General features: G+C 45.1%; 1 protein-coding gene and 1 pseudogene across 2 annotated transcripts in view; one reads left to right on the top strand and one right to left on the bottom strand.

The window, feature by feature from the left end:
• Window positions 1–17054, bottom strand: part of GABRR2 (gamma-aminobutyric acid type A receptor rho2 subunit) — a 59488-nt gene extending 42434 nt beyond the window's left edge. For both annotated transcript variants that reach the window (XM_010357767.2, XM_030929504.1), the window contains exons 1-2: window positions 16856–17054; window positions 552–658 (exon numbers count right to left, since the gene is read on the bottom strand). In XM_010357767.2, the coding sequence (XP_010356069.2) occupies window positions 552–658; window positions 16856–16968 (220 nt within the window). In that variant the 5' untranslated portion in view covers window positions 16969–17054. The remainder of the gene's footprint in view (window positions 1–551; window positions 659–16855) is intronic.
• Window positions 2596–3932, top strand: LOC104657899 (annotated as a pseudogene).
• Window positions 17055–21346: the final 4292 nt, after the last annotated feature.

The following is a 21346-nucleotide window of genomic DNA, read 5'->3' as shown; positions in this document are numbered from 1 at the left end:
CTTTGTAATAAGTTAAGCTGTTGTTGCTGCTTTGGAAAACAGGTGACTCCATCAAAACAGTAAACTCCCAGCTAGTCATGGCCACAAAGTTACAATGCCTTGTTTGGAATTCCACCCTCACCCAGACACACACCCATGCGCCAAAATAGTGCAGAGGCAGGGCCATGCTAGGGCTTTTGAGGATCCTGGGCACCTCTGCCTTCATGGGCCTCTTCCTCTATAAAAATGACAGAGGAGCTATTTTGTGTCCTGATTCCTTTGCCTGCTCTTATTTTTGTAGGACAAAAAAGTTGGCAGCCGCAGGGCCCATCTCCTTTGTGAATGTAAATGGCTTAGTCACTGGCGGGCCCTCTTTAGTTAACGGCCCTCTCCACCACTTCCTGCTCTTTTCTCCTTGGGAAAATTAGGGACTCAGGAAGTGGGGTCGGGTTTACCTGAGTGGGAAAATTGCAGCGTCTGAGGAAAGGCTGTGCCAGAGGGAGCCAGAGAGGGCAGCACCTCACATTCCTGGGGCCAACATCCCACCTGGCACAAAGGATGGACATTCCTACCTCCGAAGGCAGGCCTCATGCTGAAGTCGTGCTCGTCCACTCTGAGAAGTTGCTGAGGCTTTCCCTTCCGGATCTTGGTCATATCAAGGTTCTTCTTATATAAGTGACTGCGAAGACAAGCAAGAAACTATTTTCCATCGGCTCATCAATGCATTGAGTGAGATGATTTGGGCGATTACTCCCTGCAAGATCTACCTGTTAGGCACCTTTTCTCCATTCTCCTTCTTGGCCCAGGGGAGGAGGAGGGCTGAAGGACCCTCCACGTACACCCCAGATCCTCACAGGTAGACTGACCTGAGGATCAGGTTCTTCCAGAGCCTTCCGAAAGTGGATGCCCTCCTGGGCAGGACAGCATTCTACCTTGGTAAAGGCTATAATTGGATAAAAATGGTTGGATTGGCTGCTAGCTAGACTAATAAAGATGAAAAGAGAGAAGATCAAAATAAAAACAATTGGAAATGACAAAGGGAGCTGGGTGCAGAGGCTCACCCTGTAATCCCAGCACTTTGGGAAACTGAGGTGGGTGGATTGTTTGAGGTCAGGAGTTTGAGACCAGCCTAGCCAACAAGGTGAAACCCCATCTCTACTAAAAATATAAAAATTAGCTAGGCATGGTGGCACACACCTGTAGTCCCAGCTACTGGGGAGGCTAGGGCACAAGAATCACTTGAACCAAGGAGGTGGAGGTTGCAGTGAGTGGAGATTGTGCCACCTGGGCGATAGAGTGAGACTCTGTTGCAAAAAAAAAAAAAAAAAAATGACAAAGGGGATGTTACCACTGACCCCACAGAAATACAAATAACCATCAGAGACTACCATGAACAACTCTATGTACACAAACTAGAAAACCTAGAAGAGATGGATCAATTCCTGAACACATACATATCCCACACCAAATATTGAACCAGGAAGAAATTGATTCCCTGAATAGAACAATAATGAGCTCCGAAGTTGAATCAATAATGAATAGCCTACCAACCAAAAAAAAAAAAAGAGCCAAATTCTACCAGATGACAAAGGAAAAAAAAACCCAGGACCTGATGTATTCACAGCCAAATTCTACCAAATGTACAAAGAGGAGCTGGTACCATTCCTACTAAAACTATTCCAAAAAATTGAGGAGGCAGGACTCCTCCCCAGTTCACTCTATGAGGCCAGCATCATCCTGATACCAAAACCTGGCAGACACAACAAAAAAAAGAAAGCTTTAGGCCACTATCGTTGATGAACATTGAGGCAAACAATCCTCAACAAAATATTTGCAAACCGAATCCAGCAGCCCATCAAAAAGTGAATCCACCACGATCAAGTAGGCTTCAACCCCAGGATGCAAGGTTGGTTTAACATATGCAAATCAATAAATATGATTCATCACATAAAACTAAAGACAAAGCCACATTATTATCTCAATGGATGCACAAAAGGCTTTTGATAAAGTTCAACACTCCTTCATATTAAAAACTCTCAATAAACTAGGTATAAAAGAAACATACTTCAAAATAGTAAGAGACATCTATGACAAACCCATAGCCAACATCATACTAGATGGGCAAATGCTGGAAACATTCCCCTTGAAAACCAGCACAAGACAAGAGTGCCCTCTCTCACCACTCAACATAGTATTGTAAGTCCTGACCAGGGCAATCAAGAAAGAGAACAAAATGAAGGGCATCCAAATAGGAAGAGAGGAAGTCAAACTATCCTTATTTGCAGATGGTGTGATTCTATATCTGGAAAACCTCACAGTTTTGGCCCAAAAACTCCTTCAGCTGCTAACTTCAGCAAAGTTTTGGGATACAAAACCAATGTAAAAAATCACTAGCATTCCTACACACCAACAATGGTCAAGCCTAGAGCCAAATCAGAGATGAAATCCCATTCATGATTGTCACAAAAAGAATAAAATGCCTAGGAATACAGCTAACCAGGGAGGTGAAAGATCTCTACAATGAGAACTGCAAAACACCACTCAAAGAAATCAGAGATGACAGCAGCCAGCCCAGCCCCCCTGCCGGTCTGCAGCCACGTGCCAGATGCACCCAGCATGAGGGAGATCATGCACATTCAGGGCGGCCAGTGCGGCTACTAGATCGGGGCCAAGTTCTGGGAAGTCATCAGTGATGAGCATGGCATAGACCCCAGCGGCAACTATGTGGGGGACTCAGACATGCAGCTGGAGCTGATCAGCGTCTACTACAACAAGGCCTCTTCTCACAAGTATGTGCCTCGGGCCATTCTGGTCGACCTGGAGCCCGGGACCATAGACAGTGTCTGCTCAGGGCCTTTTGGACATTTTTTCAGGCCTGACAATTTCATCTTTGGTCAGAGTAGGGCCGGCCGGCAACAACTGGGCCAGGGGTCACTACATGGAGGGTGCGGAGTTGGTGGATTCTGTCCTGGATGTGCGGAAGGAATGTGAGAACTACGACTGTCTGTAGGGTTTCCAGCTGACCCACTCGCTGGCTGAGGGCACAGCCTCGGGCATGGGCACGCTACTCATCAGCAAGGTGCATGAGGAATATCCCGACCGCATCATGAACACCTTCAGCGTAGTTCCCTTGCCCAAGGTGTCAGACACGGTGGTGGAGCCCTACAACCCCACGCTGTCCATCCACCAGCTGGTGGAGAATACAGGTGAGACCTACCACATAGATAAGGAGGTTCTCTATGACATCTGCATCCACACCCTCAGGCTGGCCATGCCCACCTATGGGGACCTCTGCCACCTGGTGTTGGCCACCATGAGCAGGATCACCACCTCCTTGCGCTTCCCGGGCCAGCTCAACGAGGACCTGCACAAGCTGGTGGTGAACATGGTGCCCTTCCCCCACCTGCACTTCTTCATGCCCGGCGTGAAGCCCGGGCAGCCAGCAGTACCGGGCCCTGACCGTGTCCGAGCTCATCCAGCAGATGTTTGACACCAAGAACATGATGACTGCCTGCGACCGGCGCCACGGCTGCTACCTGACAGTGGCCACCATGTTCCAGGGCTGCATGTCCATGAAGGAGGTAGATGAGCAGATGTTATCCATCCAGAGCAAGAACAACAGCTACTTCGTGAGTGGATCCCCAGCAACATGAAGGTGGACGTGTGCAACATCCCGCCCCCCAACCTCAAGGTGTCCTCCACCCTCATCGGCAATAGCACAGGCATCCAAGAACTGCTCAAGCATCTTGGAGCAGTTCATGGCCATGTTCCGGGGCAAGGTCTTCCTACACTGGTATATGAGCGAGGGCATGGATGAGATAGAGATCACCGAGGCCGAGAGCAACATGAATGACCTGGTGTCCAAGTACCAGCAGTACCAGGACGCCACCACCTAGGAGGGTGAGATGTTTGAAGATGAGGAGGAGGAGTTGGAGGCCCAGGGCCCCAAGTGAAGCTGTTTGCAGCTGGAGTGAGGGGCAGGTGGCAGCCAGGGCCAAGGCCAGCAGTGTCTGACCTCCAGAGCCATCTTGCTGTGGACAGCGTCCCCAGGTTTCCCCCACCAGCTTGTCACTCACCCTAGGGCTCCCTTGCCACCCTCCTGCTGTATTTACACCCATCCTCCCCACCTAGACCACGTGTGTGTTGCTCCTGTCTCTGTCTTATTGCAGCTCCAGGCCTGACATTTTATGGATTTGTTTTTTACTGATTTGTGTTTATATTTTCAGGGATACTTAATAAATCTATTGCTGTTAGATAAAAAGAAAATCAGACATGACACAAAGAAATGAAAATACGTTTCATGCTCATGGATAGGAAGACTCAATATCATTAAAATGGCCATACTGCCTAAAACTATTTATAGATTCAATGCTATTTCTATCAAACTACAGATGATATTCTTCACAGAACTAGAAAAACAATTTAAAAATTCATACGGAATCAAAAAGCCCGAATAGCCAAAGCAATCTTAAGGGGAAAACAAACAAACAAACAAAAACCAAAGCTGGAGGCATCATATTACCTGACTTCAAACAATACTGCAAGGCTATGGTAACCCAAACAGCATGGTACTGGTACAAAAACAGGCACATAGACCCAAGGAACAGAATAGAGAGCCCACAAATAAGGCTACACACCACAGCCATCTGATCTTATGCAAAGCCAACAAAAATAAGCAATAAGGCAAGGACTCCTCATTCAATACATGGTGTTATAAGAACTGGCTAGCCAGATGCAGAAGATTGAAATTGGACGTGGTTTTTACACCATATACAAAAGTCAACTCAAGATGGATTAAATACTGAAGAATAAAACTCAAAACTATAAAAACCCTGGAAGACAACCTAGGCAATACCATTCTGGACATAGGAAGTGGGAAACATTTCATGATGAAGACACCAAAAGCAACTGCGGCAAAACCAAAAATTGACAAATGGGATCTTCTTAAGAGCTTCTGCACAACAAAATAAAGTATCAACGTAGTAAATAGACGCCCTACAGAATGGGAGAAAATATTTGCAAGCTATGCATCTGACAAAGATCTAATATCCAGCATCTATAAGGAACTTAAATTTACAAGAAAAACAAACCGCATTAAATAGTGGGCAAAAAGCGGGCACAGTGGCTCATGCCTGTAATTCCAGCACTTTGAGAGCCTGAGGCAGGAGAATCACTTTGAGAGGATGAGGCAGGCGGATCGCTTGATGTCAGGAGTTCAAGACCAGCCTGGCCAACATGGTGAAACCCTGTCTCTACTAAACAAAAGTTAGCTGGGTGTGGTGGTGTGTGCCTGTAATCCCAGCTATTTGGGATGCTGAGGCACAAGAATCACTTGAACCTGGGAGGCAGAGGTTGCAGTGAGCCAAGATCGTGCCACTGCACTCTAGCCTAGATGAGAGCGAGCCTCCATCTCAAAAAAAGAAAAAAAGTGGGCAAAGGACATGAACAGATGCTTTTCAAAAGAAGACATATACACTTGGCCAAAAAGCATATGAAAAAATGCTCAATAACACTGATCATTAGAGAAGTGCAAATCAAAACCACAATGAGATACCATCTCACACCAGTCAGAATCACTATTATTAAAAAGTCAAAAAATAACAGATTCTGGTAAGGTTGCAGAGAAAAAGAGAATGTTTATACACTGTTGGTGGGAATATAAATTAGTTCAACCATTGTGGCAAGCAGTGTTGTGATTCCTCAAAAAGCTAAAAACAGAACTAGCATTCTACCCAGCAATCCCATTACTGGATATATAACTAAAGGAATAAGTTGTTTTCCCATAAAGACACATGCATGTTCATTGCAATACTATTCACAATAGCAAAGACATGGAATCAACCTAAATGCTCATCAGTGACAGATTGAATAAAGACAATGTGGTATGGCCAGGCATGGTGGCTCACACCTGTAATCCCAGCACTTTGGGAGGTCAAGGCAGGTGAATCACAGGCCAGGAGTTCAAAACTAGCCTGGCCAACATGGCAAAACCCTGTCTCTACTAAAACTACAGAAATTAGCTGGGCATGGTAGCGTACGTCTATAATCCCAGCTACACAGGAGGCTGAGGCATGAGAATCACTTGAACCTGAGAGGTGGAGGTTGCAGTGTGCTAAAATTGTGCCATTGCACTCCAGTCTGGGTGACAGAGTAAGATTCTGTCTCCAGAAAAAAAAAAGAAAAAGAAAATGTAATACACATACACCATGAAATACTCTTCAGCCATAAAAAAGAATTTGATCTGCTGGGTGTGGTGGCTCACATCTGTAATCCCAGCACTTTGGGAGGCCAAGGCAGGCAGATCATTTGAGCCCAGGAGTTCAAGGCCAGCCTGAGCAACACGGTGCCACACCCAGCTACTTGGGAGGCTGAGTTAGGAGAATCACTTGAGCCCAGGAGGGAGGTCAGGGCTGCAGTGAGCCATGATCATGCCACTGCTTTCCAGCCTAGGTGACAAAGACCCTGTCACACACACACAAGAGCATGAGATTATGTCCTTTAGCTAGAACATGAATGGAACTGGAGGGAAATTATTCTAAGCAAACTAACACAGGAACCGAAAATCAAATACCACATGTATTCTTACTTCTGAGTGGGAGCTAAGTGATGAAAACATGGACACAAAGAGGGGGACAAAAGACACCGGGGCCTACTTGAGTGTGGAGGGTGGGAGGAGGGAAAGGGTCAGAAAAAATATTGAGTACAGGGCTTAGTACCTGGGTGTCAAAATAATCTGTACAACAAACCCCTGTGACATGGGTTTACCTCTATACCAAGTCTGTGTATATACCCCTGAGCCTAAAATAGAAGTTTAAAAAATGAGAATCTCACCCAGGATAAGTAAATAAATATAAATAAATAAATAAATTTGTGATGAGAAAAAAAAAAAGAAAATGATTGTGTTGAGTAGTGGAAGATCATGATTTTTTTTTTAATTTCTTGGCCGAGTGCAGTGGTTCACATCTGTATTCCTACCACTTTGGAAGGCCCAGGCGGGAGAATGGCTTGAGCCCAGGAGTTTGAGACCAGCCTGGGCAACATAGCAAGACCACATCTCTTTAAAAAAAAAAAAACGATAATTAGCCAAGTGTGATGGCATACGCCTCTGGTCCCAGCAAATTGAGAGGCTAAGACAGAAGGATCACTTGAGCCTGGGAGGTTGAGGTTGCAGTGAGCATTCCAGCCTGAGTAACAGAGTGAGAACCTGTGTTTAAAAAAAAAAAAAATTCTCATGATGTTCTAAGAATGGTTTTGTGATAAATATACTTCTAAGACAAATATAGTCAAAAATTTTAAATGCTGGTTTTATCTTTGCTAAATTTGATGCTCCTTACTTCAGTCCAGGTCTGCAGAACCCACCCTGGGACAAAGCCTCCCTCCTTAGACAATTCACAGCCAGTGGAGGACAGAGCTGCCCCAACCACCCAGCTAGGCGGTGCACCCAGAGCTGGAGTCCAGGACACAGCCCTGGTCAGTCCTTCCTCTAAATCAGGCAATGGTGAAGGAGCGATTCTCTCTTCTTTTTTCACACTCACTCTTTCCAGATCATTTTTTTTTACCACAACTACACACTAAAGCAGTCAGATCCAAAATGTTCTAAAGCAAATGTCTACTGACAGTTATTACTTTAAAAAAAAAGAGAGAGAGAAAAGGAAAGAAAGATGGAGCAAAAAAGAAAAAAGATGGAAAGAAGTAAAAAGGAGGAAGGAACCTTCAAACAGCCAGGCTAATCCACAGTACCTTACCCGTTCCTCTTACAGGCTTTTGGTTTGTGCCTGGCACTTAAGTTACTTTATGTACGTTTCTCACTTAGCCTTCTAAGATCGTTAGGCTAGGGTTTATCTCTGTGTTCATTGTACTTAGTGCAATGAACTCAATAAAAGGTAGCAACATGACTACACAACTTCTAGGAGAAATTTAAACCAGTTCCATTCTAGTACATTTGGTCAACATCATCTGTAACCCAGATGCTTCTCAGCCTTAACCACACTTTAGAATCATCTCAAGGGACCGGCCGGGTGTGGTGGCTCAAGCCTGTAATCCCAGCACTTTGGGAGGCCGAGACGGGCAGATCACGAGGTCAGGAGATCGAGACCATCCTGGCTAACACGGTGAAACCCCATCTCTACTAAAAAAAAAAAAAAAAAAATTCTAAAAAACTAGCCAGGCGAGGTGGCGGGCGCCTGTAGTCCCAGCTACTGGGGAGGCTGAGGCAGGAGAATGGCGTAAACCCGGGAGGCGGAGCTTGCAGTGAGCTGAGATGCAGCCACTGCACTCCAGCCTGGGTGACAGAGCAAGACTCCGCCTCAAAAAAAAAAAAAAAAAAAATTCATCTCAGGGGCTTTTAAAAACCCTGATGCCCAGGCTATACCCCAGACCAGTCAAATTCACCTCTCTGGGGTGAATTCACCAGCTATTCCCATGTAATCAAGGCTGAGAATCCTGAGAATCACGGTCACTCCAAACTTAGCATTTTTAGATCTTATAATACCTTAATGATAATAAACTCTATGTGGTTTTGTGTTTTGTTGGTTAGACCTATGATTCTCAAACTTAGCTACAGATTGTAATCACCTGGGGAGATATTAAAACCAATGATGCCTAAATCCCACCTCTAGAGATTTGAATTTGACTGGTTGGGAGGGAGGTCTCAGCACTGGAAATTTGTTAAAGCTCCTGGGTGATTCCAAGGTGGAGCAACATTTGAGAACCACTAGGATAAGCCTTAATCCAATGCCTTTGGCGGCATCCTGAGAGCTGCCCAGGGCACCTGTTGGTGCTGACAACTTAGTAGTAGCAAGTGAGGAACTGCTAACTCACCCGCTGAAGAAACCAGAGCCCTCAGGGCCTGTGACTGTTGTGTACAGCTTATTGAAGGTTTTTAGAAATCAATGGAGATTTGGTTTTGAGTGTTTGTTGTTTATTTACATACACCTCTATTTGCCTCCCTGTTCTTGTCATACTTCACTTTTTTTTTTTTTTTTTTTTTTTTGAGATGGAGTCTTGCTCTGTCGCTAGCCTGGAGTTCAATGGTGCGATCTCGGCTCACTGCAACCTCCGCCTCCTGGGTTCAAGTGATTCTCCTACCTCAGCCTTCTGAGTAGCTGGAATTACAGGCACCCGCCACCACACCCAGCTAATTTTTGTATTTTTAGTAGAGATGGGGCTTCACCATGTTGGTCAGGCTGGTCTCAAACTCCTGCCCTCAGGTGATCTACCTGCCTTGGCCTCCCAAAGTGCTGGGGTTACAGGCGTGAGCCACCACGCTCGGCCTTCATTCACTTTTGAGAGCAACAGGTGCGTTTCCTGTTTAAACTCTGTAAGAGGAAAGCGATGGTTTCCTCTCTTGAGGTTCTGATCTTGGAGGCATCCTCCTATGAAATCCTTAAATTTTTTTTTTTTTTTTGAGATGGAGTCTCGCTGTGTCTCCCAGACTGGAGTGCAGTGGCACGATCTCGGCTCACTGCAAGCTCCACCTCCCAGGTTCACACCATTCTCCTGCCTCAGCCTCCCGAGTAGCTGGGACTACAGGCGCCCGCCACCACGCCCAGCTAATTTTTTTGTATTTTTAGTAGAGACGGAGTTTCACCATGTTAGCCAGGATGGTCTCGATCTCCTGACCTCGTGATCCACCCGCCTCAGCCTCCCAAAGTGCTGGGATTACAGGCGTGAGCCACCGCGCCCAGCCGAAATCCTTAAGTTTCATTCCTCACCGGCTCTGCACAGATAGCATAATTCAATGGGAGGTCTAAAGCTGCACTGATCAATAAAGTAGCCACTAGACACATATGGCTGTTTCAATTAATGAAAGCTAAATAAATGACTATTTGGTTTTTCAGTTACACTAACCAAACATATGTGTTCAATAGCCCCATGCAGTTGGTTGTTACTGTACTGGACAGGGCAGCTACATAACCTTTCCATTACCTCAGTGTAGTGTGATAATAAAAAAAATTAAAGTAAATAAATAAATAACATTTCCATAATCACCAAAAGTTTTATTATTTGGTGCTGTTATAAAAGTTAGCCTGCCCACCCCAGATTCCCCTATAAGTCAGGATTTTCAGCCCTACTTTACAGCCGTACTCCTGACACTGCCTGGCCCAGTTTCTCACTGCCCCAGACCTCCCAGTCATTTCCCCACTCCCATGAGGGCTCAGGAACCACCTGCTTCTCTTTCTCTCCATTTAGTTCCATCTACCTTGAGGATGTCAACATCCACACAGACAGTTGTCCCACACCCTGGTCACACAGTTCCCCAATTCCTAGACTCAAATTGGTTTGTGCAACATATTTTTATAGAGCACCTACTCTGTGCAGACACTGCCCGAGCCATGGGGAGGGCATATATATTCACAGTCCTCACGGGGCTTCCGACCTAGTTGAGGAGGTGGATGATAAATCATGTGACACAGTAGGGTGAGGAATAGAGAGCTATGGGTTGGAATGGAGGGCTGTTTAGATGAGGTGACTGGTGATTCTTCTGAGTCCTGGAGGGAGGGAGGGAGTCATGAGAGGACCTGAAGGAAGTAATTCTGAGAAAACAGCAGAGCAAATGTCCTGAGGAGAGCCTGACTTGCATGGGGACAGCCTCCCATTTGGCAGCCATCTCACCCAGCCACTCACATCTGCTGTCCAAACTCACCCACCCTCTCGTCCTTCCACCCTGCTGCTGCCTTCCACATTGTCCCGCCCTGTTTGCACGTCCTCCAGACATGTAGGTGGTGAGGCAACGGAGGCTCAGCAGAAGTGCCTAATTTCTCTTCTCACAGAGCTCTTTGAACCCTGCCCTCATGTCCCCTCCCCACAGCTTCCTCAGCTTCTCCCCCTTTCATGGCTCTTTCCCATCAGTATTCAAACTGGATTCTAGGCTCTTCCACCTGGAATTACAACTAAGCAGAAAACCCATCTAAACTCCACATTTTCCTCTAACTCTCAACTCATGCAAAATGCATTGAAAGTGATGGCAATATACGTGTGTTGGTTATATTATTTAAATATTTCCTTTTTTAAAAAATGTTTAAGAGTCTTTTTTTAGAGCAATTTTAGGTTTGCAGCATAATTGAACAGAAGGTACAGAGTTTCCGTGTGCCCCCTGCCCCTAAACATGCATGGCCTCCCCACTGTCAGCTTCCCCCGTGGGGCAGTGCATTTGTTACAACTGGTAATCCTGCATTGACACAGCATTAGCATTAGCACCCATGCTGCTGCTGCTGCTGCTGCTGCTGCTGCTTATTATTATTAGAGACAGGGTCTTGCTCTGTCATCCAGGCTGGAGTGCAGTGGTACAGTTGTAGCTCACTGCAGCCTCAAACTCCTGGGCTCAAGTGATCCTCCCACCTCAGCCTCCTGAGCAGCTGGGATTAACAGGCACATGCCACCATGCCTGACTAATTTTTTTTTTTTTCGTAGATACAGGGTCTCACTGTATTACTCTTGGCCTCAAGAGATCTTCTTGCTGCAGCCTCCCAAACTGCTGGGATTACAGGCGTAAGGCACCACCCTCAGCCTAGTGTTGATATTCTCTGGGTTTGGACAAATGTATAATGATGTATATCCACCATTATGATATCATATAGTATAGTTTCATTGCCCTAAAAATCCTCACTGCTGGCCGGGCGCGGTGGCTCAAGCCTGTAATCCCAGCACTTTGGGAGGCCGAGACGGGCGGATCACGAGGTCAGGAGATCGAGACCATCCTGGCTAATACGGTGAAACCCCGTCTCTACTAAAAAATACAAAAAACTAGCCGGGCGACGAGGCGGGCGCCTGTAGTCCCAGCTACTGGGGAGGCTGAGACAGGAGAATGGCGTGAACCCGGGAGGCGGAGCTTGCAGTGAGCTGAGAGCTGGCCACTGCACTCCAGCCTGGGCGGCAGAGCAAGACTCCGTCTCAAAAAAAATAAAAAAAAAAAAAAAAAAATCCTCACTGTTCCACCTAAAAAAAATGTCTTTCCCCCCTCAGTAAATAATTAACTCTTCCAAATAGCCATCTTCCACAGGCTGCTGGTGCTGCCTCACTCCAAGCCCTTTTGCCTATTTATGCCCAACCCCTGATCCTGCAGGTGCTCTTGCTGAGGTCTGGCTTCTCTGCAGCTGCAGACAGGAAGGTCCATGCTTCTGCCAGAAACTGTCTTTCAGGACAAGGTACTCTGGTTTTCCTCCTACCTCTCTGACAGGCGCTTCTCCATGGCAGTGTCCCCCTATTCTTCAGCCCATCCCTTAAATGTCAGTGTTCCCAGGACCTTGTCCCAGCCATCTTCTCTCTCTACCCTCTCTTTGGCAGACCCACCTAAGCTGATGGCTTAAATTGTCATCAACATGCTGATATTCTTAAATCCCTACCCTCTACTCTCAACCTTTATATCTGACTGCCTGACTCAACATCCCTAATTGGCATCTGATCCTATAGGCATCTGAACTCAGATATAATTCAGATCCTATAGGCATCTGAACTCAATGCACGCATAGTTTGGTTTGGGCTGCACTCAGTTTAAAGTGGCATAGGTTGAAGAATGAGTGAGCATTAGATGAGAAGCAGGATGGAGTGGGGGGTGTGGTAGGAATGAATGAAGAGAATGAAGTGGCAGGGAGGAGCAAAGGCCAGACAGGGCAGAGCCTTGAGAGTCATGTTAAGAATTCTGTCTTTATCCAGAGGCAATGGGAAGACAGTAAAGGGTGTTAGGCAGATGGAAGAGGAAGCTATGATAAGATTTGCTTTTAGACAAGCCCATTATAGCTTCACAGATCAAAGAGGAAAGTCCAATTTAACTTCCTCCGCTATGGCTGAAATATGGGGCTTCCATCCGGCCCCTTTAAGCCATGTGTAGTCATAGTCGGGTGCTGCCAAGGAACTTTCAGCACACTGATCTCTTCCTCAAGCCTTGCCTCCAGGAGTCAAGTGGGGCCAGGCCTGGGTCTCTGGGCAGTGTCTGTGTGAGGGGCCATGTACAGACGCCCCATGAAAGACGCTCCCGGAAGACAGATGAAGAGCTCAGGCCGAGGGCTTAGCAGATCATAGACATTAAACCATAAGTGCAGCCGGCTCACTGCCCCTCTGACTCACAGGGAGTAAATCCCTCCTGGCCAGCACGGTTTCCACATCCATTTAGGGAAAGGCTTAGGGGAGCGGAAGTCCCAGAATGCCACCACCCCAACAAGAGAGAGATTTAAATCCCACTGCCATTGAGGGCCCAGAGTTTTTTTAAGAGATCAAGCCACTAAGATCTGAGCCTTGGGCAATTTACGAGAGCCATATGTTCTCCATTCATCCTTTCACACGGGAGATGGCCCACACAGTCTCAGCCCTCAGACCCTAGACTCCTTCCTGAGCCCCCACCCACCCATGGCAGAACAGCCAGGACCTTCATGGAACCTCAAACCCGGCCTTTGGGTGAGGGGTGAGGGAAGAAGAAAAATGGATCCAATATGCCTTTGGAAGCAGGGTTAGTGTCATCGTGTTGTGATTTTTTGGCAATAACAGCAACCAGGATAACTTGGTGTTCGTGGATGCCCCTCCTCCCCGTACAGGCCCTGAACTGCAGGACATTAGGCTGACCTCACCCCATCTTCACATCCCCATGGGGAAGGGCTCACTGTCCCGCTTTTCAGCTGGAGAAGCTGAGGTTCAGAGAGAGCAGGAAACATGGCCACATGGCTAGACGGCGGCAGAACCAGGGTCTGAACCTGATTCTCCTGAATTCCCAACTCCTTTTCCTTTGCCAAGACCCGCAGCAGTAGATGAGGGTCACCGTCTGGCTGGAAAGCAAAGCTGCTCCTGCATCCAGCGGAACAGAACCACAATACAGACCCAGGAAGGATGGCCGAGGTAGAGGTACTGAGGAGGCAGCAGATGGGGAAGGAAGCTACAGAGTGGGCTCCAGGTTGAAACCTGCAGGGGCCTGACAGTGCTGTCCAGGGCACAGCCCAGAGTCTGGTTTATTCTTCAGCTCTCAAGGGAGAAGGGCCTCCCTTGGCAAGAAAGAATGGCAATCGTGTGGTCACGAGGCCAACTTTGGCAGCAGGCCAAGAGGAGTAGGAATAAAGTTGGGAGGCTCAGAGCTGGGAGAGCAGAACAAAACCAACAACAGCCAAGAGGAAACAGACTCACTCTGCAGCCATTTAGTACATAGAGACACAAAGCAGCAGAAAACAGGGACCGGTCTTTGTAAAAGCAGCTGCTGGGCAGAATCATTGTTCTGTGTGCATGCCTTGGCTGGGGTGAAACAGGGAAGGCTTCCAGGTTCAAAGAGGTCTTCACAGTGTGCATGTGTGAGGCTGACCATATGCATAGTGTGTGCCCGTGAAGCCACACATGCGGTATGTGGTATGTGTGTGAGTGTGACTGTGTATGAGAGTTTGTGTGTGAACAGGACTTCTAAGAAAAGTCGCTGTCCTAAAGAGATAAAGCACTCTAAGACTGTAATCAGAAAGGGTCAGGTCATTTTATTCTTATTTGTTCGTATAGCTTGACCCCTGCATGTCAATAATGAAAGTAATTTGGAAAAATAAATTGTCAGAGGCTTGGCTGAAATGTTCACAGGGAGGCGTTGCCCCATTGACCGTCTGACCATGTGTGTACTCTCATGGATGCAGAAAGGCCCAGAACCACATTCCCTGTCCTTTTCCCCAGCCTCAGTTCAATCAATATTTTACTTCCTTGTGATGTATGTGTTCATCTTCTTCCACTTTAACACCTCATGGGCTTGATTTCAACAAAGTCTCCTCCCCACTAAGAGTCAGAGCCAGCTGTGCCCAGGCTCATGCAGGGGTCTGGGAATGAGATTGTGGACTTCTGAGGAAAAGTGACGGAGGTGCCGCCACAGCCCAGGCTGCCGAGTGGGGTCCGTGGGCACCCCCGAGGAACTTGTGCTGAACCCCAGTTCTTACAGAATAGACAGTTTTAAACAGATTTTCCTCCAGTCTAAATAAATGAGGAACCTACATTCTAGTGTTGGGAAGCCACTAGCAGGCCGTGTGACTTACTCATGCCCCTGAGCCATTTCAGCATCTGTCAAATGAGTTGATTTGGGCAGTTTCCCAGTGTGTGCTCCATGGAGTAGGAAGCCTACAAGACAGTCCAAAAAACTGAATTTTTTAGTTGTTTCTGAGAAGCGCTGCATAATTTATCCCTCTCTCCAAGATTCTCACAGTGCCTGTTTGCATAACAAAAGTTCTAAAAGTTCTACTATAAAGACATCTGTTGAAAATGGTCTAAACCAAGGTTTTCCAAGTTTTGGTGACCCTGGAACCCCATTTCACTCAACAGCCATTCATGTTTCCCAAAATTAGAGTTCAGGGGACTTGCTGGGCCAGATGACATCTGAGGCTCCTTCCAGTTTAGCAGCCTATGGTTCTGGTAACACAACCCGCATGGGTTGTTCAGAGCAGGGCCTCTTTCACACTGTTCTGGAGGGTTCTGATCTGTTTGCCTTCCGCTGAGTAGGACTAGGCCCCAGAGAGAGTAATTATAGGCTGAGTGTGGTGGTTCATACCTGCAATCCTAGCACTTTGGGAGGCCAAGGTGTGTGGATCACTTGAGGTCAGGAGTTTGAGACCAACCTGGCCAACATGGCAAAACCCTGTCTCTACTAAAAATACGAAAATTAGCCAGGCATGGTGGTACACGCCTGTAATCCCAGCTACTCTGGAGGCTGAGGCAGGAGAACTGCTTGAACCCAGGAGGTACAGGTTGCAGTGAGCCAAGATTGCGCCACTGCACTCCAGCCTGGGTGACAGAGAGTCCATCTCAAAAAACAAACAAACAAACAAAAGAGAGTAATTACCTCTCCCAGAGCAGCAGTTGCCACTGGGATACTGGAAGTAGAGGCTATAACTCTTATTTATATTCAGGGGTTTTTTTTTTTTCCTAAAGACAAGAAATCAATTAAACTTTAACATACATTTTTATAACAGCACATGTATGTGATTTGTAAGTAAACATGCATGTATTAGAGATACAGTTTCAAAAACTTGTCATTGACAGCAGTGCATGATCAAAAATGTTTGGGGACCACTGACCTAGAACATGTGCCTCAAGATATTAATTTATATTCAAAATCACTAGTTTATCTGATGCTTAGTAGAATGGAAAATAAATGTGTAACATGCCACACATGGTGTTTATATCTTAGCTGCTTGTTCTTTTCTTATCTCCATGTCTAACAGTCCTTATGTCTACTTCGGGCCTGGAGTATGATGCTTTGTATGTCAATTCAAAATAAACTTACTAAGGAACTTAGATTGGTAATGTAATGATTTTGAATGCAGATCCTGGGTCAGTATTTCTTGGGAATGTCTCCATTACATCATGAAATTGCATTCAGTTTGGTCCACACATATATTTCTGATAATTAAGCAAATTTCTGAACACCTCTTCTAAGATTCAAAACAGTAAAATGAAACCCAATATTATTATAAAGTTATTCTCTGGAAATAATTTAAGGAAGACAACTCTCATATGCATTTTTTTCTTAATAGTTCAGGCTAGGTTCCTATATACAGTTCTCCCCAAAATATATGAGTGTAATTATTTAGCAGGTTACTGGTTGTAACCCTGAGAAACAAAGCACACAATGTGATTTGTACAAAGAATGATTTTACCCACTATGTCTCCAACTATTTATATCTGCCTCAAATTAAAATGCTTTAGCTGAACACAAGCATCCAAATGGAAGGCTCACCGCAGTCTAGTTCTGCTCTCAGTGCTTGTGACACATAGAGTATATGTGCCCAGTGAGAGGCTGTGTTCAGTGAAGTAGCTGGGTTCTCATAGAGTGGTATCAAAATAGGACCTGTACCCCCTGGGGAGCCGTCCCACTGTGCCACTGCTGCTGCTACTATGCAGGGTAACCTCCCTCCTTTCCCACCCACTTTACCTTGGCTTGGGCATTTCCACCTGCCCTGTCCATCGCTTCCTCTTGGGCTTTCTGCTCTCCACAAGAACCATCAGGCAAAACAAGAACAAAATGAGTCTTGTAAAATAAGGCATTTTGTGGATGTCTGTGAGGCAAAAAGCTGCTTTCCAGTAGCCTGTGGCAGAGCAAATCCCCCCCCCGGCTTGACCATTGATCCGTCTGCTGCCTCCTGACGGGTTGCTCAGAGAGGCTGTGAGGGCAAGGCTGGCCAGGCTGGTTGTCCCAATTTACTATTTGATATTGATGCCTCACTCACCCCCTCCACTCCGGGCCGTGACACAAACACCAAGCTTTGCCCTCCCTGCTGATTAGTGATTGGCCATTAGTCAAGAAGTTTGTCCTGTCATGAAATTCTGCTTCCGCTGAATCCTAGAATAGCTTTGGCTAAAGCTGTTATATAAAAAATTAAATCTCTTGAACATGCCAGCTTTGTGCTGAGATTATTGGTCCATCTTCTGACTGCATAAAACCAGTCTGTCCCATCCACCAGGGGGTCAGCTCGGATTCCAAGTAGATTTGCAGAGAGGACTTGGTGGACGTTTAGATGGGTACATAAATGTGTTCAGGAAATGCTGAGTAAACATGAATGACCTGTTTCCTTAGGGTTGATTTATTTATGGAGCTAAGAGAATATGCTTTGCCTATGAGCACGAATACTTCCTTTCTCACAAATACAGATCAACTTTTTCCAGTGAAAACATCAAAGCATAAAATACATTTTTAGTTTGAAGGATGGCATCAGTCAAATAATTCATGATTATGTAAGCTTTTCTTCCTACTATGAGCATTAAATTGACTTTGGCCTTTAACCCTAAAATGTATAAAATCAATCACAAATTAGGCTTGATTCCTATCCTGGGATTTGTAAGTAAATTAAGCACATTAGAATTGTAGAGATACATTGCTTGCTATGTCCTGGCAATGGAAAATTTCATGGTAAAAACATAGGGAGATGAGGATGGAGATCAGGAGGTGGGATAGCTGTAAGTGAAACAGAATTGGGATTTTAGTGTGTATAAAAGGATCAAAAGAAGCTCTTTGATTCCCTTAAGCAAAGTGAGATGGCATGATCCACTTTATTTTATATATTTTTTTATTATACTTTAAGTTCTAGGGTACATATGCACAACGCGCAGGTTTGTTACATATGTATACATGTGCCATGTTGGTGTGCTGCACCCATTAACTCGTCATTTACATTAGGCATATCTCCTAATGCTATCCCTCCCCAACCCCATTCCCCACAATAGGACCCGGTGTGTGATGATTCCCTTCCTGTGTCCAAGTGATCTCATAGATCAGTTCCCACCTATGAGTGCGAACATGCGGTATTTGGTTTTCTGTTCTTGCAATAGTTTGCTCAGAATGATGGTTTCCAGCTGCATCCATGTCCCTACAAAGGACATGAACTCATCCTTTTTTATGGCTGCATAGTATTCCATAGTGTATATGTGCCACATTTTCTTAATCCAGTCTGTCACTGATGGACATTTGGGTTGATTCCAAGTCTTTGCTATTGTGAATAGTGCCGCAATAAACATACGTGTACATGTGTCTTTATAACAGCATGACTTGTAATTCTTTGGGTATATCCTCAGCAATCGGATGACTGCGTCAAATGGTATTTCTAGCTCTAGATCCTTGAGGAATCCCCACACTGTTTTCCACAATGATTGAACTAGTTTACAGTCCCACCAACAGTGTAAGAGTGTTCCTATTTTGGCCGGGTGTGGTGGCTAAAGCCTGTAATCCCAGCACTTTGGGAGGCTGAGACGGGTGGATCACAAGGTCAGGAGATCGAGACCATCCTGGCTAACATGGTGAAACCCCGTCTCTACTAAAAAAAATACACAAAAAAAACTAGCCGGGCGAGGTGGTGGGAGCCTGTAGTCCCAGCTACTCGGGAGGCTGAGGCAGGAGAATGGCATAAACCCGGGAGGCGGAGCTTGCAGTGAGCTGAGATCTGGCCACTGCACTCCAGCCTGGGCGACAGAGCGAGACTCCGTCTCAAAAAAAAAAAAAAAAAAGAAAAGAGTGTTCCTATTTCTCCACATCCTCTCCAGCACCTGTTGTTTCCTGATTTTTTAATGATTGCCATTCTAACTGGTGTGAGATGGTATCTCATTGTGGTTTTGATTTGCATTTCTCTGATAGCGAGTGATGATGAGAATTTTTTCATGTGTCTGTTGGCTGTATGAATGTCTTCTTTTGAGAAGTGTCTGTTCATATGCTTTGCCCACTTTTTGATGGGGTTGTTTGTTTTTTTCTTGTAAATTTGATTGAGTTCTTTATAGGTTCTGGATATTAGCCCTTTGTCAGATGAGTAGATTGCAAAAATTTTCTCCCATTCTGTAGGTTGCCTATTCACTCTGATGGTAGTTTCTTTTGCTGTGCAGAGCTCTTTAGTTTAATTAGATCCCATTTGTCAATTTTGGTTTTCTTGCCATTGCTTTTGGTGTTTTAGACATGAAGTCCTTGCCCATGCCTATGTCCTGAATGGTATTACCTAGGTTTTCTTCTAGAGTTTTTATGGTTTTAGGTCTAACATTTAAGTCTCTAATCCATCTTGAATTAATTTTCATATAAGGTGTAAGGAAAGGATCCAGTTTTAGCTTTCTACTTATGGCTAGCCAATTTTCCCAGCACCATTTATTAAATAGGGAATCCTTTCCCCATTTCTTGTTTTTCTCAGGTTTGTCAAAGATCAGATGGCTGTAGATGTGTGGTATTATTTCTGAGGGCTCTGTTCTGTTCCATTGGTCTATATCTCTGTTTTGGTACCAGTACCATGCTGTTTTGGTTACTGTAGCCTTGTAGTATAGTTTGAAGTCAGGTAGCATAATGCCTCCAGCTTTGTTCTTTTGACTTCGGATTGTCTTGGCAATGTGGGATCTTCTTTGGTTCCATATGAACTTTAAAGCAGTTTTTTCCAATTCTGTGAAGAAAGTCATTGGTAGCTTAATGGGGATGGCATTGAATCTATAAATTACCTTGGGCAGTATGGCTGTTTTCACAGTATTGATTCTTCCTATCCATGAGCATGGTATGTTCTTCCATTTGTGTCCTCTTTTATTTCACTGAGCAGTGGTTTGTAGTTCTCCTTGAAGAGGTCCTTCACATCCCTTGTAAGTTGGATTCCTAGGTATTTTATTCTCTTTGAAGCTATTGTGAATGGGATTTCATTCATGATTTGGCTCTCTGTTTGTCTGTTAGTGGTGTATAAGAATGCTTGTGATTTTTGCACATTGATTTTCTATCCTGAGACTTTGCTGAAGTTGCTTATCAGCTTAAGGAGATTTTGGGCTGAGACAATGGGGTTTTCTAAATATACAATCATGTCATCTGCAAATAGGGACAATTTGACTTCTTCTTTTCCTAACTGAATACCCTTTATTTCTTTCTCTTGCCTGATTGCTCTAGCCAGAACTTCCAACACTATGTTGAATAGGAGTGGTGAGAGAGGGCATCCCTGTCTTGTGCCAGTTTTCAAAGGGAATGCTTCCAGTTTTTGCCCATTCAGTATGATATTGGCTGTGGGTTTGTCATAAATAGCTCTTATTATTTTAAGATACATTCCATCAATACCGAATTTATTGAGAGTTTTTAGCATGAAGGGCTGTTGAATTCTGTCAAAGGCCTTTTCTGCATCTATTGAGATAATCATGTGGTTTTTGTCTTTGGTTCTGTTTATATGCTGGATTACGTTTATTGATTTGTGTATGTTGAACCAGCCTTGCATCCCAGGGATGAAACCCACTTGATCATGGTGGATAAGCTTTTTGATGTGCTGCTGGATTCGGTTTGCCCATATTTTATTGAGGATTTTTGCATCGATGTTCATCAGGGATATTGGTCTAAAATTCTCTTTTTTTGTTGTATTTCTGTCAGGCTTTGGTATCAGGATGACGCTGGCCTTGTAAAATGAGTTAGGGAGGATTTCCTCTTTTTCTATTGATTGGAATATTTTCAGAAGGAATGGTACCAACTCCTCCTTGTACCTGTGGTAGAATGCCACTGTGAATCCATCTGGTCCTGGACTTTTTTTGGTTGGTAGGCTATTAATTATTGCCTCAATTTCAGAGCCTGCTATTGGTCTATTCAGGGATTCAACTTCTTCCTGGCTTAGTCTTGGGAGAGTGTAAGTGTCCAGGAAATTATCCACTTCTTCTAGGTTTTCTAGTTTATTTGCGTAGAGGTGTTTATAGTATTCTCTGATGGTAGTTGTATTTCTGTGGGGTCGGTGGTGATATCCCCTTTATCATTTTTTATTGCATCTATTTGATTCTTCTCTTGATTCTTCTCTCTTTTCTTCTTTATTAGTCTTGCTAGCGGTCTATCAATTTTGTTGATCTTTTCAAAAAACCAACTCCTGGATTCATTGATTTTTTGGAGGGTTTTTTGTGTCTCTATCTCCTTCAGTTCTGCTCTGATCTTAGTTATTTCTTGCCTTCT

The sequence above is a fragment of the Rhinopithecus roxellana genome, chromosome 4 (assembly GCF_007565055.1).
Source record: "Rhinopithecus roxellana isolate Shanxi Qingling chromosome 4, ASM756505v1, whole genome shotgun sequence".
In the NCBI taxonomy this organism is placed as follows: Eukaryota; Metazoa; Chordata; class Mammalia; order Primates; family Cercopithecidae; genus Rhinopithecus; species Rhinopithecus roxellana.
The sequence above is the reverse complement of the archived record's forward strand: the minus strand, read 5'-3'. Positions and strand labels throughout refer to the sequence as shown.